General features: G+C 43.1%; 1 protein-coding gene across 1 annotated transcript in view; it reads right to left on the bottom strand.

Moving 5' to 3' along the window:
* LOC146835053 (vitamin D3 hydroxylase-associated protein-like) overlaps positions 1-25,507 on the bottom strand; it is a 411,367-nt gene that overhangs the window by 37,844 nt on the left and 348,016 nt on the right. Inside the window, exon 12 of the mRNA XM_085602722.1 lies at positions 4,700-4,739. Coding sequence (XP_085458848.1) covers positions 4,700-4,739 — 40 coding nt within the window. The remainder of the gene's footprint in view (positions 1-4,699; positions 4,740-25,507) is intronic.

The following is a 25,507-nucleotide window of genomic DNA, read 5'->3' as shown; positions in this document are numbered from 1 at the left end:
TCTGTATCCTTCTTCATCTTCTCCAGGGCTTCGTCTACTTTTGGGCCAAATAAGTGTTGTTGGACAAAAGGGTGGGTCAATATAGAAGCTTGGACCTCCGGCTTAAAGCCTGAGATTCTAAGCCAGGCGTGGCGGCGAAGCAGAACGCTGGTGTTTATAGCCCTGGAAGCTGTGTCTGCTGCGTCAAGTGCACATTTAATAGAGGTGTTGGTAATGAGCTTTCCCTCCTGTATCAGGTCATGAGCCTTATGTTTATATTTTTCTGGGAGGTGTTGCATGATAGCCTCCAGCTCATCGTAGTGCGCTCTGTCGTACCGTGCCAGCAGCGCTTGTGTGTTGGCCATGCGCCACATATTGGCAGCTTGCGAAGCGGTGCGTTTGCCTGACGCATCTTGGACTCTTTAAGGGTGGTGGAGCCTCACCCGAAGACTGAGAATTGGATCGCTTCCTAGCTGTGGATACCACTAATGAGTCTAAGGGTGCAGGTCCTTTAACATAGGCAGGATCCGTGGGGGCTGCCTTATATTTTTTCTCTATTCTGGGGTTTAAGACCCTAGCCCTGACTGGGTCCTTGAAAACCTCTGTCGCATGTTTGGTCACCCCTTTAAGCATGGGTAATATGGCAGTGGATTTATCCTCAATGTCAAAAGTGTCAAGTAGGAAGTCTTCCTCAACTGGCTCACTGTGTAACTCCACCCCATGATAATGTGCCGCCCGTTGTAATAAGTGGTGAAACCCCAGGGAGTCCTCTGGTGAGGATGGCCTGGATGGGTAAAAATCATCCTGAGGCATATCGGGGACATCTGGATTATGATAATCCTCCCATGGGTCTGGGGTGCCCGGAGGAGTAGGGTCCTGTGGGGCATCTGTTGGATCGTAGTAAGGATCCCCTTGGTCATCAGGGTCTGGAGACGGGGTTGGAGAGCGATGAGGCAAGGGTGGAGAAGGTGGGGGCGGAGATGGGGGAGGTGGAGGAGGTGGAGAAGGTGGAGGAGGCGGAGGTGGTGGGGAGGGTACTCTGAAAGGAGATGTGGCAGAGTCCTTCCGTTTTGGCAGTGGAGGAGGAGCTGGCTTGTCTAAATGTCTTTTCTTTGAGGACAAAGCCAAATGTCCAGTATTTGGATCCTTTGTTAAAGTCTTTTGTCGAGGATCTGGAGTGAATAGCTCCTCCGGCACCGATTCGTCTGCCGGTGTCGACGTTTTCGGAGCCGACGACTTCCTTGGTTTATCCGTGCCATGCGTTTTCGGGGACTCCGATTTTTTCGGTGCCGAGGCCGGCTTCGGCACGGGAGCGTCGGTGCCGAGGGATTTATGTTTGGTCGGCACGAGAGTCCAGATTTCGACACCGATGGCTTCGGAACGGAGCTGGGTGTGGATTTCTTCGGCGCCGAAGGGTATTTTTCGGCGCCGCCAGTCGGCAGGCTCGATCCCGAGCCGCCGGGAGACTTATGATGCCTCTTCACCGGGCCCGAAGGTGGGGTGATGGAAGCGGTATGTTTGGTTGTGCCTTGGCCCGGAGGCGAAGGTGTAACCGGAGTCTCTTTCGGTATGGGCGCGGGAGTGGGAGGGGGTAGAGTACTCACGGCCCTCTGCGCCGGTGTGATCTCCTCCACGTCGGAGTCGTCGGCCTCGGAAGCGCTGATGATGTCGCCTTCCTGTTCGGTGTGCTGCTGTCCCGAAGCCCCGATGTCTTCTCCGAAGATGTCAGGTGGAGCCGAGGTCGATGAGTGCGCCATGGTGCGTCGAGCTCGTCGATCCCGAATAGTCTTTTTCGATCGAAAAGACTTGCAGGTGGGACAGTCTCGGGCCTCGTGTTCGGGAGAGAGGCAGAGGTTGCACACCTGATGTAAATCGGTGAGGGGAAATTTAGACCCACATTTCGGGCACTTCTTAAAGGGAGTCCTTTCCATCGGCCGAGACCGGAGTCGAGATAGGCCCACCTGGAATCGAGGAAGTGCCGAAGAGAGAGATGAGAGATGGTTTTGAGAATCTCGATGGACGAGGATTTTTCGTCGAAGGTCGAACTAGAAAGGTTCGAAGCCGGAGCACGAAGTATTACATCCGAGCCCGATGGCGGAAAAAAACAATCTGAGGATGGAGCCGAAGCCCATGCGCAGTACGGACCGAAGGAGGAGTCACCGAACTCGTGACTTCCTAACATTGTCCAAGAAGAAAAACAAACTGCAAACATCCGGGCCCAACACCAGATGGCGATCTATGCACAGTGTATAATCTGCAGCTCATATGCCTCGAACATATTATTTTTATGTTTAATGATATTTTTTATATGCTCCACCACTTTTAAAATATAGCAGCCATCCCTGGTGACTCATCTGTCCTGTGTCATGCAGATGTCATTTATGGCGGCAGCGATGAGAGAAGTTTCCATGCTGTGGTTGGATCTGAGTGGTGTCAAATAGTTGGTGGTCTATCAGGTATTCAGTGACAGTTAATCATTTTCTCTAAGACTTTGGTCGGGATTTGTAGCAGGGAGATTAGTCTGTATTTGATAAGGATTGAAGGTCCGCAGAGGATTTTTTCAGCAATGGGTGGAGAGTTGCATGTTTCCAAGCTTATAGGAATGTTTTGGAGAAGATGTTGGCATTTAGAATGGGTGTAAGCATGGCACGGATGGGTTTTGATCTTCTGGAGTAGGTGCAGAATGAGCAGGGCTCCGATGGTGTCCCTGAGTGGATGGACTTCATGGTGGCAGTGGTTTCTTCTGGAATAATGACCGGACATCACTGATGTGGGCTCTTCCACTCATATGTTGTCAAAGTTGGTGAAAATAGGGTCATGGAGTCATTCAGCGACGTGGGTATGTCTCTTCAATAACTGGGTGAGGACCAGGCTTCCATGGTCTTCAATGAGTGCTCTTGAGTTGGGGTCGCGTGATCTTCAGGTGATAGTTCGGGTCACCAAGTAGGATGTAATTGCCAGCATCGAGGGGGAATGGCACAACGAAGTCTGTGATGGTGTCGCTAAAGTTAGTGTGTGGTCTTGGTAGTCTGTAGATGAGAGCTCCGCTTTGCGTGAAGTTGGCTGTGACATGGTGCTTGAACGACAGGTGTTCCATGTTAGAGTATGATATGTCTGTGGATGTGGTGCAGCTGATGGTTTTCTTGTGGATAATGGCGATTCCGCTTGGGGCTTGTAAAGTCTGTCTTACCTGGGAATCTTGTAGCGAGGGGGAACAGCTGTGGCGCTGTCAGGTGCTGATGCAGCGTTCAGCTATGTTTCTGTGAGGAAAAGTAGTTCAGGGGCATTGTTGTGAAGCAGGTCCCAGATCTCTGTGGTGTGTTTGGTGAGTGAGTGAGTGAGTGTTGAGGAGCATGCATGCAAGTGTGGAGTGTGTGTGGGTGGTTGCAGGACTGTGAGAGAGTGAGGTGTTAGGTGCTGTCATTATGGTGAGTGTTGGGTTTTGGTAAGTACATGAAAACATGCATAAAGCTCAGGAAAATGATTCTTCAGTGTTGTATGGAGTGGAGGATCACAGTGTGGTAGCAGCGGGAGGGAAGGACAAGGGTTCCTAGCACTGGGAGCATTCCATGTGTGGACGGTAGCAGGCGGTTTTTCCATGAGGCTTCAGCTCGCCAGTGGCACACCCGCTGCACACATCCGCTGCGTGCCAATGCTGTAGCAGCCATGAAGTAGGTCCTGGGGGGGGAGAGGAGTGATATCACTTACTGAGCAGATGGATGATGGGAAATCCAGTGATGTCACTTCCTGTGCAGATGTATAATAGATATCTCTACATCATCGTAACAAAAATGAAAAACATTCCCTGGTCTCATTGAAAATGTAACCACAAGGCTTAAACGGATAGGTTAGGCGCAATTGGTAGTGCCATCTCCCAGGAAAAAAATGCTTTTTATGACCTCTGTTGAACAATAGTTAATTCACCAGCTCTCCTTTTGATAGTTAAAAATATGTTAAGTTAAAACAAGAAACGTTATTTGACCTATATAGATTTCATGAATTCCTTTGATAGAGTTGATTGGAGGATACTCTTGCTCAAACTTCATAAATTAGGCGATTGCAAACTATTTAGATGCATTAGTAATTGAGTTACAGAATTATAACTCTCTTTTAATGAAGTCCCCTAAAAGGTATTCGAAATTGATCAATGTAGAAAATGGATTCAAGGTGCCCACAAGCATGTATATTTCAGAGTTGCCAACATTTGCAACTTACATCTCCCCCATGAGCTGAATTGCCTTCAATTGTTTGCAGGTCAGGTAAGAACAAATAAAAAAAAAAGTGCAGGAAAGTAATCTTAAGACTTTTCCAAAGGCTCATATAGCAGATAATTGTAGCTGGAAATTACAAGTTTGAATATTAGAACATTTCAAAAGCTTAAATAGATAGGGTTGATTGTTTTAATTACATTTACATTCGAAATCCTCATACATGGCAACAATAGCAGACCTTGCAACAATTATTATAAAAGATCTATTTTTTCGTTTTTAGATAGCATGGAGAAGTGTGAAATAGAGGCACTTATAACTATGTACAAATCTGCCAAGTTCTTTAGACCCAATGAAGGTTATTATCAACCATTCTTAAAGGGCACTGTCCACTCATTCCCAGCATTTGCCTAATTGTTCACTTTCACAAAGCACACAGATATGAATTTCAAACCAATAACATCGGGAAAAAACAAGTTAGCAGTAGAGTAAAGAAAAAGATAAACTAGTACCTCTCGTATTTTCTGGTGTGCCCATAGATCCTTTACAGACCTGAAAGTTTGTGAAAGAGATTTGTAAGTAATATGCACAAATATGATCGACAAGTGATCGCCAACTATGTATAGCATTGTGTAAGCCGGAGATCACAGTTACATAGCATGCACATCAAGAAGGTTAAATTCTTCTATTTTATTAGGACTTTGACTCAATATTAAAAACAGGCTGTTATGATCTTTATGAAGAAGAGTGGTAAGCCATCCTGTTGGTTTAAATTCTGTGATTCCAATAAAAAAGCAGCAGCAGCAAAGCGCCATCAGGTATAGATGGCCCTAAGACATCTTAATGTAAAAAAAATAGTCCCAACTTTGGGGCATATTTAAAAGAGCTTATTGTCACCAGAATGTCACTTTTTTGTGATGTTCTCGTGGTGATAAGCCCTTAACATAGCTTAACGCTGCCTTGTGAATAAGACGTCCTTTCACGCAGCACTTTACGTGAAAGAGGCGGGCAATGGGTGTTGTGGTGGACGTTCCGCCGCAACACCCATTGCTTTTTGATGCTGTCCCCTATTTACAACGGTGGCGTAAATAGGAGGCAGTGCCAAAAATAAGACCAAGGAAAACCTGGTCTTAACCTGACGAAACAAGGAGAAAATATTAATTTCTCCTTGGTTTTTGCAATTTCTATGTTCTAGAAACAGCAAATCGACACTAGTTATAGTTCATGTGGACAAAGGTGTCCCTTCCTGCATATAAACAATCATTAAAAAATGACAAGTTGCAACTTCTATGTATGCTGCATTAAGCAGCACACATAAAAATTTCAAATCGCAATTACGGATTGTTTTGTGCAGGAAGGAACACGTTCCTGCACATTAACAATCACTCCCTGCAATGCAGCACCATAGTGCAAGGTTGCCTGCTTTGGCCCTATGCAGCTAAATTTAGTGCCAGTGCTGAGGAAAATGCAGGGGTGAACCGCCTCCTTGCAAATACGGCGCATCCCTGCATTTTCAAAATGGCGGAGCACGGCATTAACAAATATGGCTTAACGCTGCACTTCGCCATTCTCTTGTAAATAAGCCCCTTCGTCTTCTTTGGCACATTGCAGAACAGCAGTTTCATGTCACTAGCCAAGAAGTTCCCTCAGCATTTTTCCTTCTATAAACACCCCTCTGCACAAAGGTTTGAGTCTGCTGCCACAAGTGCTGACCCATAGAGCAACAGAGGTAAGAATTTTGCTTCACTGTTTTGATTAACAAAGATCATTACATTTTGCTAGTGCGCCTAAACTACTTTGCATATCATTTAAGAGTCAGTCTAAACTAAGCGGTGTCTGTACCAGCTGTGCACCTCATGTCAGGCTACATTGGGCTGCGTATGCACCAGTTTCAGCTGGCATCTACGGGGGCGGGAGGGGGCAGGCACCTGCGCAAATATTAATATATAAAATAAAATATACCTGAACCGATGTCCTCTGCTCTGGACCTCTTCTGAGGAACTGGATGCTGCAGTGCGGGCTCCAATCCTGGTGCTGCTCTCATGCTATGAGAGCACCGCCACGATTGGAGGGAGTGGCCTCACTCGGCGCTCCCCAGTGCCCTGGAGGCCTGCACGTACTCTAATCCAGCTGTCTTAAAACAGCTGAGTTCGAGATTTCAAATTGCTCATGTCTGGCTGGCCGTCGGAAGACTTTGAAAAGTGCCCATCCTCCTCCCTGTTGCTGTCATTCAAAAGCAGCCTCACCCGTCCTGGTGCTCAGTAAAGGACGGAAGTATAAAAAATAATGTGGTGATAAATTAATGTTTTACTTTATGTCTTTGTGGTTATTTAAGCGGAGCGACGTTTCTCCGCTACAACGGAGGAGCTGCCCCTGGTATGCACAAATGGTGAACCTGTTGCCAGACAACACTAGGTTAGGTGTGTCCCAGCTGTGAACCTCTTGCCAGGCAACACAAGACTATGTGTGCGACCATTGATCACTTTTTGCCAGGCTACACAAGGCTGTGTGGCACCAGCTGTGCACCTCTTGCCAGACTACACAAGGCTGTGTGTCCCAGCTGTGCACCTCTTGCCAGACTACACAAGACTATGTGTGCGACCATTGATCACTTTTTGCCAGGCTACACAAGGCTGTGTGGCACCAGCTGTGCACCTCTTGCCAGACTACACTAGGCTGCGTGTGCACTTATGTTCATCAAACGCCTTTCACTGTGAGGACCAGCCATGACCCACAAATGGTAGCTATGAGCCTATGTCTTGTTCAATCTATTTCCATGCATTTCAGCAGTACATAAACAGGCACCATAATAGTAGGTTTGAACATATTGCTTGAAAGTTGAGAATGATTAAGTTTGTGGTCTGACAATACTCGTTTGGTTGCGGTTAGTGAAAAAACAGATCTAGCGGAAAGATAAATATCATCAAACTGGATCCCACACAATAATATTTAACAAAAAAGCATTCCTCTATAGCGTTTCTTGCAGTTTTTTTCTCACTGGATTGAATGCACATCATCCTTAACAACAAATCTTTTCTTTTCAAGCTGACTTTTGTTTTTGATTTAAAGAACATGCTCGCTCTCTGCCCTATCTCCCAAGGATCTATGGCATCTGAATACCATTAAATATGTTATTTATGTAATCTAGAGGCATGCAGTCTCTCCTTGCTAAATTTTAGACTCTTCCCTTCTTCCTCTGTCCAGCTTTTTGTCCATATCCATACTGTGGAAACAAGACATGCTTTAGTTGAGCAAGTAGAACTGAGAGACCGGAGTTGTGGAGCTGTGGTCTATTTACTGAATTTGGAAGATCTGGTTTCTGAGCTTCAGACCCATCTGTCAAGAAGATTTATAGGGTCTGCCCTTAAAAATGTGCAAAGGTTACTCTCAACTACTTCCATTGTTTCTTGACCTTAGCACCCGTCCATGAAAAATAGTATGTAAACAGCTTGTGTCCTAAAGGAGAAAAGGGTTGTGGAGCTTATGTATAGTCATTAAGGTGATGATCTACAGCGATGACCTACACATCTAGAGATCTAGGTTTTAGTCCCAGCTTCACAAAATAATTCATTTGTGTCTCGCAAAACTGTTTTAGCTGGATGGTGCACAAATTATGAACGTGTAATGAAAGATTACAGAAAAAAGGTGTACAGAGTGTTGTCTACTAATGTTTATATTACATTTATTTTATTTTATTTATTTATTGTGTTATTTAGAGCATGTACCTAGCTACAAAACATATGGAGCGCTTAACAATAGAATTGTAACAATGTTACGGACTTCAACTCTAGACTCACAGACAATTGTTCAAAATGCACAGTGGAGAGAGATCGAGAGACTACGCTGCTAGAGCAGGAATTAGTTTAAACTAAAGTCTTGATTTAAGATCATCTGGGCTAATCCCCACTTTCAGTCGCTTTGGTCCAGTGGATCTTTGGCATTGTTTTAGAGAAGATCAAGAGCTGTAGAAACCATAAAATTATAATCGCAATCACTAATCTATTTTCAGCCAATATTGTGAGGTTATTATGAGTTAAAGGGTTTAATTAATCCAACCTTTTAGTTAGCCATCTTTATTAATTTAATTAAGTTAAATCTTATTAATCTCGCTCATCAAGTATGAACATAAATTAATAATCAACATTAGTCAATCAAATAGTCATAGTAAATGCATTACGTATGTTCTGAAAAGGAAAAAAATCCTTGCTCTAGGGTTGGAGGGAAAATGGTGTCACTCAGACCCCATAAAGAGTTCCAGGTTGAGGAAGTGTGTGAGATGAATCATAAAGCTTTAGCGTGAAAAGTCAGCTAAATAAATCAAATAAATCAAAGCAGAACGTCTCATAAAGAGAGGTCCAAGTAGAGTCTCAAAGCAACGTGGCATAAGGGTCTAGGTAGTGGATAATGGGAAGTCAGTAACCTACTCTAGGAACATGCACTATTATAGACAACTTATTTTATCAGTGTTGCAGCTTGCAGTTTCATCTTTCTTCAGCCAGCCAATCATCAGATGATGCTCTCATTGGAACAAGATCACTCCTCGTCTCCTCAAAGAAAACACAATAACTCTACATAACAGCATTTTGTTTTGCAACCATTTCTTATTGTAGACCTGTCATACTTAGAGTAGCCTTACCCCAAACATTTTTCCTTCTTACCTTCTCTTTATGCTGATTCTTTTTGTTGGCTTTAGGACTCTTGGTGCTTTAATAACTGCTGACCAGTGCTATAGTGCTTGTTCTCCTCAAAACATGGTTACATTTGGTATATCACAATTGGGATATTTAATTTATCTGTAAACCCATAGTATAGTGCACTAACTGTGCCCTGTGCCTGTATATTACATACTACTAGTGGGCCTGCAGCACTGACAGTGCCACTCGCACAAGTAGCCCTTAAAACATGTCTCAGGTCTGCCTGCCACTGCAGAGCCTGTGTGTGCAGTGCACTGCCATTAAGACGTGGCATTTAAGGCCATTTGCAAAGCCTTCCACTACCTTTGTAGTACACATAAGTCACCCCTAAGGTAGGCCATATGTAGCCCATATGGCAGGGTGATGTGTAAGTAAAAGGTAGAACATGAACCTTCAAGTTTGCATGTCCTGGTAGTGGAAAACACTTGAATTTAAATGTCACTACTGTGAGGGCTACTCTCTCACAGGTTAACATTGGAATGCTTTATTTCAGTTTTAAGCTGTAATTCCTAATCAGAAAGTAGTAGCTCTATCTGTTTTATATCTTTGGAATGGTAATGACAAATCCTCTTTACTGGTAAAGTTGAATTTTAAAATTACTATTTTAGAAATGTCACTTTCAGAAAGTGGCAATTTCTCTGCTCTTAAAGCTATGTGTGCCAGCAGTCTGTCTCCAATACACATCTTGGGTGGGTGATAGCTTGACATTCTGCATTCCCTCTAGACAGCCACACAATAAGGAAGGGTAGGTGTATCCAAATGCCCATCGGCATCCAAAAAGGGTTGATTACCCACCTGTCGTGAGTCTGGAGCTAGGACTAGATAAAAAGTACCTCTGAGCACTTCAAAGCCTTTACGACTGGGTATAAGTACTGCGTTTCGAAACAACCCAATAATAACTGTAAAGGACCTCTGTCAGAACAACTGCTGTGCTGCTACAAGGACTGCTAGATGAGAAAGGGTATGCTGTTCCTACAGGGGACAGGGTGAGTAATGTGACAGGCCACATCAGTATTGTCAGTTACAGATCAGTGCTAGATAGGGCACGACAGTGCGTGCTCGTCCAGGGATAGCTCCAATAATGAGCTAGTGCCCTCACACACTTTGAGGGGTGTCATGCTTCATCATAGGGCAGCTCCTCGTTTAGCCGGGGCTGCAATGCCCAACAGGCCCCACAGGGGGGCTCCCTACTGGAGGTCTTCCCGGTTTGCTGTTGTGAAGCTAAAGAATGTTTTTGGAGGGTGCCTATGTGTGGTGAGTAGATGTGGGATTGTGTACGTGCGGTTATATTTAAAATGGCTTCTGGATTCTCCAGAGACAATTTATTCGCGGAGTACCTGGGCCATGAATAAAAAACAGACTAAGGAGTTGTAGACTGAAGAGGGATGATTAAACCTGTCTCAGTTCTTGGATTAGTGAATTGTGCAGGGGGTCGACATGTTTCCTGCCTTATTCAGTCAGCATGGATCTAGGCATTTCTTCAGGACATTTTTATCCTCATCTACTAAGTGGGGGCGGCGTGTAATGATTTTGTCAAAAAGGAGGAAAGAGTTATGTCCCCTCAAGTCAGGATTCAACAGTAGCCCTAATGTGTAGCGAAAACAAAAGGTATAATTATACCTTCTGGAAAGATCATGCACCTAAATAGGGGGGGGTGATTCTGCCCCAACAGAGACAAGCCAGGATGCTCACTGGCATTGCGAGAAATACCAATTTTAGTCCGTGAGGCTCCGAGTATGGGACCTACCCATGGCTGGCTGTCCCTGGGGACAACCCCCCCTATTTAGGTACTTGTCTGTAAGTGACCATACTGACAATACTGACGTGGCCGGTCACATTCCTCACCCCGTTCAGTATAGTAACAGCATATCCTCTCCCATCAAGCAGTATCCCCGGGGCCTTTATGCTGGACCTTCAAAGCCCCATGTCCCTCCCTGTTGGACTCTGCTACAAGGACTATCATGCTGCTGGACTGCTGCTCCGGAAGAACAGCTTTTCTGCTTTGGTGCCCTGCTGCCTGCTGTTCTCTGACCCTGCTGAGGGAGAGCTGTACTTTGACTTGAACCCAGAGTGACCTCCAAGGGCTTGCTGGTTTGCATCCTGTTGCCTGAGACTAAGGGATATCAAAGTCTCATCATCTGTTCCATTGTAAGTGGACTCTGGTGCTTGCAGCAGTGAAATTGACACATGTACCAATCTACGTTTAGCAGAACTGGTGCATCGACCCTGTTACGATAGCAGAATAGGCACAGCATAGTCGGAACCAGCGCATTGCCTTAAGAACTGACACATTGGAGCCAACACATCGCCTTCGCTGCAGTGTGGGAAGATCGGCATATCCCCTCAACTGCACAGAGAATCCCGGCGCATCATCTACAGACACAACACTTCTCGGCTCTCGTCTTCGGAACCATTTGATTGCAGCCACTGAGTTAAGAAAAACCACGCATCCCCTCATTTATGAGATCAACACAGATGCTTCGCTCGGCTGCGCCCTTCATCTAGCTGTTGTGACCAGGATCAAGGTATTATGTTCAGCGGGCCTGCGTGGCTCCTGTATCCTGCCCGCACACCATCGCAGTAGGCCTGAATTCCTGACTTTGACACAGTACAGGACGACCAGATAACCCCTACTAGTTAACTGTTATTCTTTAGAAAATCATATCTCGACTTCTACTCATTGGATTTTTGTCTTTTTGGTCTTGTGTTATTTATCAAAATCATAATTATTTTTCGAGCCCGGTGTTGAGCCTGTTTGTGATGTTTTCATCGTGTTACTGTGTGTTGTGTTGCACAAATACTTTACAGAATGCCTCCTAAGTTAGGCCTGCCTGCTCATAGCCACGCTACTAGCGGGTAAGCACATATAATTTATGGTGTGTGACTGACTTTCCCTATCTCAGACTGTGGCCCCTACTTGGACAGGGTGCATACCTTTGCCAACTAGAGACCCAATTTTTAACACATCATCTTTTGGTTACTTCTAGTCTACTGTTCTTCCTTTTCTTGTTGAAAACTACTTTCCCATGAGGGAATTTTTTCAAATCCATCTTTAGAAATAACAGATTTACGCATTTATTAGCAGCGAACATTGTTAAAGAAGAAACATTTGGACAATTAGGTGAAAACATTTATGCAACTATTATTGATTATGAAAAAAATGCTCTTGGAAAGGTCAGGAAATATACATTTTATAGCATTTAAGAATAATTTTGTCCTTCCTGCTTGTCAGGCCATGCTGATTCAGCTATTGAGGCCTAATACAGGTAAATATAGTTGCCTAATAGAATGTTTGCTTTTTAAACAGATTTTATTTTTTATTCAAATCCAACGTTAATTCTCTGCACATTATAAACTGTATTCATTTCTCAATCTAATTTAAATGCTTTCCCAATTACCCCCTCTGATGGTTATCAAACCATCATAATTTCTTCACAAAATAATCTTTAGAGTTTACTGTCATCTTCAGCTGAGTCTTCTCTGTCTTTTCAAACTCACTGATTCCTTTACCCTTGTATATTCTTGATTGATGTGATCATTCAATTCTAAATCTCTTTTCATCTGTTTTTTTCTTTCTTCTATCGAAATAGGATCTACAACTTTTATGAAATGCAAATAGGGTTAATAAGTAAAATGCTACTATTAATACTGCAACAAATATAGCTGTAAGAACTTCTATTCCAGTGTCTATAAACCAATTGACACTAAAAGAAACTACTTTACCTATAATTTTTTAAACCCCAGGAGGTTCTAATAATTCAAATTCAGATTTTAGATCAAAAATGTTTTGTGAATTCAATTTTTTTACCCTCATACAGTATATGTTAGCAGCAACGCTGAGATTTCAGTATCTTAAAGACTCTGCCTTTTTCTGCGAGCAACATATCTAATGGTAAGCAATTTTGTAAAACCATTGATCTAATAGCCATTAATTCTCTATTTCCAATTAATAAAGTTCAAGAAGTACAGGTTACCAACATATCCACAACTGTTGAAAGCGTTCTAATCTTTAAGTCATTCAAAATATTGCTCATCGGTTGTATGATTGCTCCAAAAATAACTCCAGCTAATTGTGTTTCATCACCTATGCTACGTGTAGGTCTGAGATGAGGTCATTGTTAAAGCATGTATACTATATACATGATACATTTTAGGAAACGAAAACGCTAAATAGCAAATACCCTCCCAATCAACTGGAAATTGAAAATAAGCATCCTGTTCACAAACTAAATAAATTCCTGGAATTACTGTTTCTCCTCCTCGTAAAAAGTGCTGTGAACCTCCGATCATTTAACATGTGTGCTCACAGCTATTGATCTTTACTGGTCTATTTTGAAATTAGTTTCTTCTTCTGTAAACACGTATTTTTTTATTTTGCCTCCGGTCTAATATTTTAATTTTGTATAAATCATTTTCTTTTGGTATTCATTTACTTATTTCTTCCATCTGTTTTTTCAAACTGTCTTCCCCTCTTTCTTTACTATGTGAAATGTTTGTTATCTTTCCCTCTAATACCATAACAAATACTTTCTCTAAGGGTCTCATTAAACAAGATACATTGTTTTTGTATTTTTTAACATTATCTAATGATATGGATGGTATAAAATAATGGCAAGCTGTGTCCATTCCTTTTGACTGAGGGTGCAAATGCATGCTCTTCTGAGACTGAACTTTTGAAAGAAGCCTGTCGCAATTTGAATAATAATTTCAAAATATCCTAGCCAATGTACTTAGCTAAAATAAATACTACATGTGATTGCATATGGCGAAGCTATGTGATATGTAACTTCTTCTGCAGCTGGTGAAGGTAATTGTACACAGAAATAGCAGTCCTTATAGCTAATGCCTGTGTGTATTCTTGAACTAACCTAGAATAAGTATTATTAGACAATTTATCTTTGATTAAACTTGAAATGAAGCTTTTATTTAGTTTAATCTATTGTGTGTGCAGGAGTCATTGGAGAAAATGTAGTAATATGTCTCTCTTTTTCTGGTGTGAAGGAAACCCCTATTAGTAATGTTATAATCACTAACAATGTTACTAAAATGTAATACGCATAATGATCTTGAATTTACCTCTGCTTGGATAATACATGTTTGTTTCTAGTCAGATAGATCAGCAAAAGATATTACAGCAATATTCAACAGTCTGTTTCAGCTTTTCTTAAAGCGTGTCTGATTTTCTTTTGTAGTTAGATTCAGCTTTATTTACAACAATCAGTCATCGCTAACCCAACTCGATCTTCTTCTAAATGTGTTATCCTTACTTTTCTACCTCGGTCTTGTGCCTAGGGAAATCTTCTTACTTCTTTTAAATTATCAATTTTATCACAGTCTTTTTTGTACTTTTCTCATAAAATAGTGTCTCTAAACCCATGTTTTTTTTAGAAATCCTTTTCAAGCAGCTTTGCCCAAATTTGTTTCTAGTGTGATATCATGGGGGCTCCGAATGGTCTGATCTCTAAAGAAGCAAGGTGTCCACTGACCACTTTACACTTGATTCATGTAATATGTCCATTCATGTGCAGAATACCTTCAACAAGGCACTCTTGCTCTTTTTGACCTTCTTGATGACTCTTGATTTTCTTCTTTGATGTCACTTATACATCTTGATCCTGACACTTCAGCAATGGTTGAAATATGTGTTCAACTGATACACTTTATCTTAATTTCATTCAACCATACTTTTGTGGCCATTCAGCATCATGGGTGACTCTCCTTAATCCAGTACTAGTTCCTTCATCCAGATCATTTATTTGTTCTGCTGTTGTCTCAACTGTTATCTCAGTTTGAGATCTTCTTTTTCCTTCTTCTTCTCCCTTCAGAAACTTCAATGCCACTTTATGAAATTACAGGAACCCAGATTGTTGTGATTGTTTGTAGTTCTTCACCCCTTTAACCTTCTTGCTATTGTGTCTCTTGTGGTATTGCTCATTGCAATTGTTCAGATTGCGGTGATTCTGTTGCCATTGCTCTTGGTTTGGATTCAAAGAACACTAACTCCTCATACTCTTTGAGTGTGGAATGCATGCACCCAGTTTGGTACTTAACAGCAGTGCTTGTGATGAGAAGCCCCTGGAAGGAGCATTTCCAACTCAGCTCCAAGCAAGACTTTTACACGTGCTTCTTTATCAACACCTAATCACCAGGACTGAGTCTGTGGCACTGTTCCTGATGAGGATTTAAGTCAGCAGCTTCAACATAATGAGAGACAGAATGTCCCACATCAGCCATCCCTTTGCAGTAATTGAGTATCATGATGGACCACGGCTTTCTGTGGGACAATCAACTTTACTGGTGATGGTGAAAAATGGCCGCCACAGATTGATTTTAACAAGGTTTTGATTAAATCTTAACCCATGTATTCTGGGTTTTCTATCAGATACTTTTTCTCTTCAAGCTCCATCATGCTGTCCTTGTGATGCTGTGTTACCCCAATCTGACTTGCACATTTTTTCTTTTGTAAATTTTACATTGAACAGTGTAAAAGATTTTTACTACCAATTATGTGCAAACATAAATTTTAACAATGTTGCCCAGGTATGTTCATTCCAAGAATGTTGTCTGAACATCTGGTCTGTTACTGTGTTGTGTCTTTTTACTCCTTTCACTAACAAAACAGAAAATTGTAAAATGCTTAAGAGGCTCAACACCACCAAAAGCAAATAATCCAGCTGTTTCACTTATGTGGATGCAAAAACTTTTGCCATCCAGGACTTTATGGTTCCATTGAGCTGTTCAACAATTCTTGAGGCTTCTGATCGATAACTACAGTGTAATCTCTACTCAATCTGTAAAGCTTCACAAAGCATTCTGAAACCCGCAATCCATAACTGCATTTCAACTCTTGTAACATCAACTTTGCTACAGTAAGACTCACATTTATCCATGTACGGTAGGCTTACACCCATTGAGAGAAAATACACACTATAGCCAGGACATATCTCAGCCCTTTACGAACAAGCACATCAATAAAGTTCATCTGCATTCTGCTGAAGGGACAACCTGATCTTCCTACATGACGTTTTTCCTACATTCATCTGCTGACATTTCACACAGCGATGGTACAACTCTTCTTCAAGCATCCTAAATCTAGGGTTAAACCAATTCTGTCTTAATATTCTCACCATTGCATCGCTCCCTAGATGTTTTAGGCCATGAAAATGTCATGTCATGGGAAACAATAAACTGTCTGGCAACACTGGCCTTCCATCTGCTGAAATCCAAAAGCCATTTGCATTTTTTGCACATCCTGCTCTGATTCAACCCTGTTGTTTTGTTTCCGAAACATTTTCCCGCAATCTCCTGAGCTCCTCCCTCATATCAGCTACTGACAACAACATCGACAAAATAGTATCCTCTCCAGAATTATTTGTATAAGCTCCGATAAATGTGCAGCCCACAAGTGTACAATACCATGCAACTTGGTCTACAAATCTGTTTCCAGTTGTGACATATCCATTGCCACTTCTGTAATCTGCATATTTAACAACTGTAGCTGCTGTAGGAATTTTGCAGTGGCTCAAGCAATATGCTTAAATGGTCCCCATTTCTAATGGTTGTGCCAGATGAGGTCATGAAACCTCTTTGTGACCATTATTGTACAAAGTCATGGGCCAAACCAAAGTCATAATAACTATCTGTAAACATAGTCACTCTCAGTTCGACTGTTAGACTTCAAGCTCTTGTAAGGGTAATTAATTCTGCAACTTGTGCTAAGGTAACGCCTCAAAGCTATGAAGCTTCCATAACTTCTTGAATTGTGCAGACAGCATAAGATGCTCTCAGGCAGGTTACAGTCATTTTTTTTTTAATGGATTTATTGAGTTTGATGAGATTCAACAAACATAAGGTTTACAGTTATTACAAACGCATATATGCACTTTCTGGAATTGCATCTTTTACAAAGGTGTCATGTAGCATTCATTCTTGAACATAAGATGGAAGAAGAGCAATAAGGTGGAATGTGCATTACATCTTTACCGCTGATAGGTATCCACATTACAAATTACAATATACAACAGGAATCTAAACTTACAACAGGTTATCAGAGCGAAATCTGTTCATGACACAGTTGGTAACTTGGTCTAGTGCAGCCTGATAAGTAGCATGAAATGCATATTACATTCTCAGTATTGGTGCCCTTAAATAGTATGACCGTTACCACCCTGTTCCTCTATTTTCAGCCGTTGTGTCTACTGGATGAGATAGTAGGTAGCTTTTCAAAGGATCCCATATATCTTTAGGACGTGATGTCATGTGGAGTAATTCAGCATAGTTATTCATTTGTTCTTGACAGAATATCAAGTCAGTGATCCAATCCTTGAATATTGGAGCCCTCCCTAGTCCCCATCCACATGCAATGCGAAATTTGGCCTTTAATAGCGCTAAAGGAATATATCTACAATATGGCTTGGCTATTAATTCAGTATATACCAACAATGCTAGTAGTGGAGACACGAGAGATTAAAATTTCGATGCAGGAGTGATTTAAACCATAGGGAATCTAAATTATGTAAGATTCCTTTACAATAAGCCGATTAACATCTTAAACCATTAAATTTGGATGAAGATAAACCCAAGTCTGGATAGATTTCTTCATCCAGCATATCAATTACATACTGGATCCTACATGGACGCATGCATGAGTTATACTGTCCCCAGAAATACAGTCCTGATGAGACCCAGTATCTAGAGCGGGTCGAAATGCCGTCGACTATATATAAAGAGACAGCTTTGACTGAATTATTGTACATTGTGTAAAACCTGTCCTTATAATTTTCCAATAACCTTTTTAAGTCTTTTTTCACTCTGTCAGAGGTAAGAGGTTATGGTTCTTTCACTTGGGGTCACAATTCACTGTTAATGTTAGGAATAAATGTATCTTTTTGTATATGGATGAGAAGTCTGTGACATAAACATTGTATATTAAATAAACCTACCTCGGCTGAGGTTTGGTATATTCCGGAAGGAAATAGGTTTTGTGTGGGCTTATTTATTAGTTGAGTGATACTGCATTTCTTACTAGGTCATTTTTGATATTTATGTTTGTGATTGATTCAAAAGCAACGACTGATGTTGCATATGACAGATTAATGTTTATAAATGAGTTCCATGTGAATATTGTTTTTTGTACTTTGTACAAGGGTGATAAGGCAGTAGGAGTAGTGGAGAGTAAAGAATTGGGGCATGTTGTAACTTCATAATTCGCCTACAGGCAGTCACTGTACATGTGGCCGTCATGGTGTCTTTGTTACGAGGCTGGAGGATACTGCATATCATACCTGCCAGGCGAATGGGATCTGCCTTTGCTCCACTGCTACTTGTGGCATATATCTGGGTGGATGGAACCAATGGAAAGCATAGTGAGCCAGGACGCATATGTAGTATAGTTCAAGGCTTGAGACGTCAAACCCACCTTGCATGTAAGATCTGGTAATCATGTTCCATTGTAGTCGTGGTTGCTTGCCCCCCCATGTTAATCTCATCATTTCTGAGCGTAATGCAGTGACAAAATGTCTACTCGGATAATACGGAATGTTCATGAATAAGTAGAACTGCGGAAGAACCAGCATTTTTATTAGTGATGTGCATCATGCCATAGAAAGCAGCATAGAAACCCAGCCTGTTACACAGCCTGTGATGTGGTCTAGTGCCCTGCCGTAATTAAGGTGCAATAGCTCCTCCCTATTCCTGGTGATGGGGATACCTAAATATCTCACATCTGTATTATACCACTCTAGTGGGTAATCCAATGGGAACTGCATGGCCGCTGAGGTGAGGGGAAATATTTGCGACTTCCCCCAGTTTATGTGGACCCCCAAGAGTCTCCCAAAAATTATGAATTCCCTCATTTAGATATTGTTGTGGGTCTCTCATGTACAGGGTGATGTCATCTGCATCGAGGGAGATGAGTACCTGGCGCATAGGGCAGCGTAATGCTTTATCCTGGTGGTGCTGTCGCAGTCTAGCTGCCAAGGAGTCGACTGCTAGTGCAAAAAGCAGGTGGGAGAGTGGGCATCCCTGCCTAGTACCCCATGTGATTGAGAAGGCTGGAGACATCTGTCCGTTAATTAAGACTTTGGCAACTGGAGATTGATATAGCAAGCCTATTATAGGAACAGAGTAGGCAGTCCCATGTGTTGTAGTATTTCTAGTAAATAGTCTCATTCTATGGAGTCGAACACTTTTGTGGCATCCAGAAAGACTGCCAAATCAGGAGCCACATTCTGTAATATGGAGAAAAAGGTACGAAGGTTGTGTGTAGTTGCGCGTCCTGGGAAAAACCCAGCCAGGTCAGGGAGGACTGGTTTTTCTATTAATAAATGTAGCCTATTGACCAATATCTTAGCCAGGATTTTTAGCGTCATTGTTGATAAGGGACAGCGGCCTGTAGGAGTCGCATTGGTCTGCAGGCTTTCCTGGCTTCACTAGGGAGGTAAGGAGCTCCTCTCTTATCGAGAGTAGGAGGATACCATTCGTTTGAGAGTCTTCATAAACAATTTTCAAGATGGGGTGGATTGATCAATATATGCTTTTTAAAAGTCTAAAGGGGGCCCGTCTAAACCCGGGGCTTTACCAGATTTCATATGCATGATAGCCTCGCGTATCTCATCCAATTCAAAGGGAGCATCTGGGAATTATCTCTGCGAGTTTCCCAGCCACCCTAAGGCTACATCATCTAAATAATTGGCTAAATCAAGTGAGTCTGCGCACCATCAGGACTTGTAAGTTCTAATACATACCTAGAGAAGCAGGGTTTTCGTGTTGCTTCAGCTAGAGCTCTGCCCGGGTGCTCCCCCTCCCCTTATCTGCGGGCCACCCAGTATTTACTCCTAAATCAGGCCTTGCGTTCAGCTGTTTCCGTATATTCTAAAAGGTTTTCCCAGAATTTCCGTTGGGATGCACCATCTGCGCCACCAGAGAGTAGAGTCTTCAGTCTCCTAAGTTCACCCTCTAGTTTCTTCAAGGTGCTTTGGACCCCAAATTTCTCTGAAATAAATCTGTGATTTCCATCTCCTAATTCACTGCAAAATGCTGTGTCAAGTAGCGTGAGAGGTAATAGTCTCCAGTTTCTAGGGGATGCACTGTACCCCGGGGGGGGGCAGCGACAGTCTGACAGGAGAGTGATCCAAATATGTTCTCGCCAAATGCGTAACCGAAACTATTGATGGGCCCAGACCGCGAGATACTATACAGTAATCTAATCTAGCCCAAGATGCATGCATAGCTGTATAATGTGTGGCTTCAGTTTTATGTGGGTGGACATGTCACCAAACGTCTAGCAACCCATTGTCAGCCACAATGTCTTTGAGCAACTTATTTGATCTAATGTAGTGATGCGGTGCCAGGTTGGATCTATCCATGGCTGGATTGAGAGTAGTATTAAAATCTCCCACCAGACTATGTGAGTGGAGCCTATTTCCAGAAATTTCTTCCAAAGCGTGGCGAAGAAATCAGGGTCATCCATGTTGGGCCTATAGCAGCAGACCAGTGTGACTGAAACTGTACCTAACCTGCCCCAAACCATGCAGTAGTGTCCATGTTGATCCTGCGTCGTGCCAGCCAGGGTAAATGGAGTGCGCTTTTTTATGAGAATGGTTGTCCTTCTAGAGTATGAGGAATAGGAGGAGAATATCCTGTGATCTGCCCATTTACAAACAAATGAAATATCATGAAGGTGTTCAAGTGAGTCTCTTGAAGCAGTGCGACCTGGACATGATGGCGCATGGTATGCTAGTACCTGCCTACGTTTGCGTGGATCCCCTAATCCTCTGACATTTCACGTAAGAAAATGTAAGTTCTGATTAGATTCTGAGCTGGTCATGTAAGAAATTGTATTCTAATGTACAAAGTAGTGTGTGTCCTATATCTGCAAAGCTGGTACAGTACATGCAATAAAGATGCCTTCCATGCCTCATAGTCTTTTGCGGCATGCCCCATTAACAAACCCCTTCCCACCCCCACCTATTGTAGCATCCCAATCATGCCAGAATGAACAATCCCTTCCCCACCCACATAACCCAAAAGAACAGAAACAATCTGCATTTTTATCTGCAGCAAGGAGGATCGCCCTTGGGGGAGACTCCTAGGTACATGCACGGTTACACCCTCCCCTCCAAGTTGCAGGGTATTGGAAAAACAAACATGTCAGGGACAGGGGTGCCCGGTGCCAAGTGCCATACAGTCCCAGGAGGGCACTTATCTATTTCTGATGTTCTAGTCGCCACCACTCATCGAGACTGCGTATCAATGTTCCATTGTCCCAACGTGAAGCAGGAGATGGACTATGCGGTCAAGAGGGGAGAAGAAGGCGCAGTGCCACACCAGTCCCATGAGGCACACAATGGCAGAGATGAAGTGCGTGCAATTCTCTGATCGGGGACGACAATCTCGTCGACAGTTCCTATGCAGAGCGGGAATTATTTGGTCACTTGATGCGCTTCAAGAAGCTGTCTACTTGCTGCGTATTAGTGAAAAAATATTGTTTCCCTTGATGCGTCACCTGCAGTCGAGTCGGGTACATGAGTGCATAATCAATTTGTGCCTGGCGAAGTTTGTGCTTGGTGGGTATGGATTTCCATCGTTCTTTCTGGACAGTGGCTGTAAAGTCAGGATAGAGGGTGAATGCGTTTCCCTCAAATGTGAGATGTCTCTTTTCACGTGCAGTTTTGAGTGCCACATCGCGGTCGCGATAGTTGAGTAGTCTCGCGATGATGGGGTGTGGTGTGCTTCCTGGTGGCGGTTTGGGGACCAGGGAGCAATGCGCCCATTCCACTATGAACTGAGGGGATAAAGATTCAGGGCTGACTGACTAGAGTTGGTAGTCTGCTACCTCCGTACGTGCAATATGGAAGGTGAGCGTCACCACCTTGGGATTCCAGATGGGCCTCTAGATACAGTGGGCCATATGTAGGTACCTAAATACCGGTCGGTAACGGCCGAAATTCTGTAAATATCCCGTTACCGACCGGTATTTAGGCATTTGCGATGTAGGAGGCATGATTTCAGGATTCGGTAATTTACCGAATCGGTAATGGATCGGTAAAATACCGATTCGGTAAAATACAGATTCGGTAAATTACCGAATCCAGAAATGCTATGTAGGGGGCACTCAAGTGAGTGCATTATTGGTGTCTGGATTCGTTATTTACCACCAACTACAAGTTGATGGTAAATGACGAATACCTTTCAAAAAGCATTTTTGTGCTATTTGTAAAGTGCCATGTGGCAGACATACATGCCCTTAGGGCATGTATGTGCGCCACATGTGCACACATGCACGAATCAGGGGTGCAACAGACACCCTGCCACCAATGATAATGCCTCCCCTATTACCAATTCGGTATTTACCGAATCGGTAATAGTAACTGGCTTCCCATTCATTCCTATGGGCCTCCAGGCCCATAGGAATGAATGGGAAGGGATGCATTATTACCCATTCGGTAAATACCGATTCATAAATACTGATATTTACCGAATCGGTAACAATTACCGATTATTTACCTACATACTATTTACCGATTCATAAATACCGAATCGGTAAAATTCGGTATTTATGAATCGGTAAATAGTATGTTACCTACATATGGCCCAGTGCCTCTGATATTGCCGGCGGTGTCCATCTACAGCAAGCCGCAGGCCACTCCTGTGTAGAGGAGGTTGATGAGGTACGTAGGCCACTGTTACTTTGCTCTGCTGCAGGGTGTACAATCTTGCATGCAATTTAACATGGGCGAAGCCAGGGCAACTCTGTTTACACTATGCTCAACACACTCTGATCTGGAGGCAGCCTGTCCGGGGGAGGGGGTGCGGGGAGGGGGGGGAGGGGGGGAGGGTTGAGAGATGTGCTGCGGCATACGTGGGCTCACCGGTTAATGTCAGTTGGGATTCCCAGGGACACACCGAGATGATTGTATGAGTAACAAAGAGGCCGTATTAATTGGATTGTCCTCAAGTGGCCCGTTCAGTTGTGTTACTATCCCCTTCAGATGAAAGACTTGGGGATCAGTGAGGCACCCCAGTCCGCACAGGGCTCCGTTCCAGTATGAGTCAGTGTGTGGGAGTGTGCGATGTCTGTGAGGCACGGAGAAATTGCAGCTGCACTTAAATTGCTTTCCCGGACAAGAGCGCAACATGCTGGCAATGTTAATACAGTCCGGCCACAGCAATCGTTGTGTTCCGCTATGTGCCTTAAAGGAGGGTCCGCGCAAGGCAGTTGCAACGTGCCAATGCTCTCAGCCCGGGATATATCAAACAAGCCCCGTGGGTATCAAGGAGGCCGTGTTTGTGCGCCTTACCAGTTAGCTGCGTATGCTGGTAGCCCTCAGTACTCCGCGGTCGCGGGAAGGGAGATGCAGCCGGGGACAGGAATCCCCCCAGACCGCTAGTCCTCGATATAAGAGTGTGCAGGAGGTGTCAGGCACTCTCAGAGGTTTAGTTTGTGTGCACTCACCCCTCCACTCCGCAGCACCACGAGTCATGCCTATATCAGACGTGTGGCCCAGTCTCCACTTGGGCGCCACGGCACCCACGTAACTCGCTCCACCCGTGATAGATCCAGGCGTGCCAGCCGTGCCAGTGGCTTAACTTTGGAGGAGTCTCTACAGCAGGTGGCAGCATTCGGAAGGCTCCGCAATCACACCGCTAAGTCACCAAGTCGTGCACTTCAACCCGGCACAGTGGATTACATCCTAGGACCTCCTGGGCGGGATAAATAGGCGAATTAGTAGTGGAGCGAGCTGCAGGAGCCTTACACTAGTGCGACCATCTTCCTCGAGCACCACCTAGAGCCCCAGTTACCTTCATTATTTCTCAGACATAAAACATCAAATAAAATTAATTAATCAGGTTCAATCAAAGGTTCATCTTTAATGTCTGGTCTTCGCTTGCTTCATGATTCTGTGACATTTAGACAATCATGTTCAACTTCATCTCCACTCCACTGAAGTCCTCATTTATTGGCTGCAAAGAGGATGGATTCAACATTTGGCATCTCTTTAGAATTATATTTTCATTAGTATGAATCTGCTGCTCGTACTTTCAAAGTCTGATGTTTGTCAGGTACTGGGTTGTTGTTGAGTAATATTTCTTCAGAGCGTGGGACCATAACAGTTAAAGGATGTCCCATCACTACGTTTTCACACCTTCCAATGCTGACAAAGACAGCAGCTACTGATTTAAGGTTGCCAGGCAGTCCTGCAGATACAGGGTCAAGGGTAGTTGAAAAATAAGCCACAGTTCTTTGTGCATCTCCATGCATCCGGGCAAGCAGTGAGAGATTGCAGCCTTCCCTCTCACTGCAAAACAATGTGAACGTCTTACTGTAAACAGGCCTTCTTAGTGCCAGGGGAAGACAGTGACTTTTTCTCAGCTCTAGGAAATTGTTCAAGCTTGTCCCATGGAAGCAGATCAGGCATGTGTTTGTTTGTCAGCCTCAGTAAAGGCTTAGCAGCTAGGAAAACGTTTGGTATTCTTCGTTTACAGTAGCCAACCATTCCCAAAAAGACTCCAACTTCTCTCGGTGTTCCAGGTGGGTTAATTTGGAAGATGGTCTCCACTCTCTCTTTTTTTCTTTTTTAAATTTTTTTTTTTCTTCTGTCCTCATCTCACCATAAGTGTCTGCAATATCAACGGAAAGCCCTTTCCGACCTAAACACCCTCGGGCTTCTGATTACTGCGTTAGCTTAGACCAGACCAGGCCAGCTTCTTGATACATGGCTTGGTGTAATCATTGGACCAAAAAAAAAAAAGAGAAAAAAAAAAAGGAACTTTAAACCAACCTCATTTTGATGCCCCAAGATAAAAGTGATAACCCGATGTTTTGGTTGTGGTCATTCAAACATTCCTGGCCTAAGCGGGCCATACTAAATGTAGCTGCCAACCAGTTATCATACAGCTGGGGCTTAGGGTCTTTCCAGAGTTTAAAAATCTACCTCCAAGCAATTATAATGAGGCAGAGGAGTAAGCCCTTTTGTGCGCTAGAAAGCGAACTTGTTACACCATTGTCCACCCCAAAGAAAACTATTGCTAGATTAAGTTTAAGCTTACATCTGAAAATGGCCTCAAGAGCATTTTCCACATTATGCCAAAATCCGCTTAAAGAGGGGCTTTCAAAAAACATATGTACATCATCCGCTTCAACACACTCACATCTAGGACACTTTGGGGCAGAACATAAGAAAAATTTCGCTATCTTCTTAGGGGTATAATAGAGCCTATTAATGACAAAGAAATGGTTTTTTTTAGAGAGGCTGGCCTGACATACCTATATAGAGTTTGAAGAGATGAGGCATAGGAGTTAATAGCTATTTTGCCCAATATAGATGAGTTCCAAATAGAGTATGATGGAGGGATATCAACATCGTTGGCGTTCAATAGACTCTTCTACAGTCCAACTTCCTTTTTTTATTAACTTTGTGTTTTGTAGACGGTGTTCAATTTCCCAATTGCCTTTTATTATTTCCTTCTCAGCTGTAAACCAGGAACATAATTGTATGTATTTGAATTTAGAGAAAGGACTGCCTATTTTGGGTCTTAAAATCTCCCAGGGGAGAACACCGTCTGATGATATAATGTCGGACCAGATCACTATTCCTGCCTTTTTTATTGGTAGTGCAAGACTAT

This window comes from Triturus cristatus, chromosome 4_2, assembly GCF_964204655.1.
Source record: "Triturus cristatus chromosome 4_2, aTriCri1.1, whole genome shotgun sequence".
NCBI lineage: Eukaryota > Metazoa > Chordata > Amphibia > Caudata > Salamandridae > Triturus > Triturus cristatus.
This window is presented reverse-complemented; position numbering and strand designations above follow the sequence as displayed.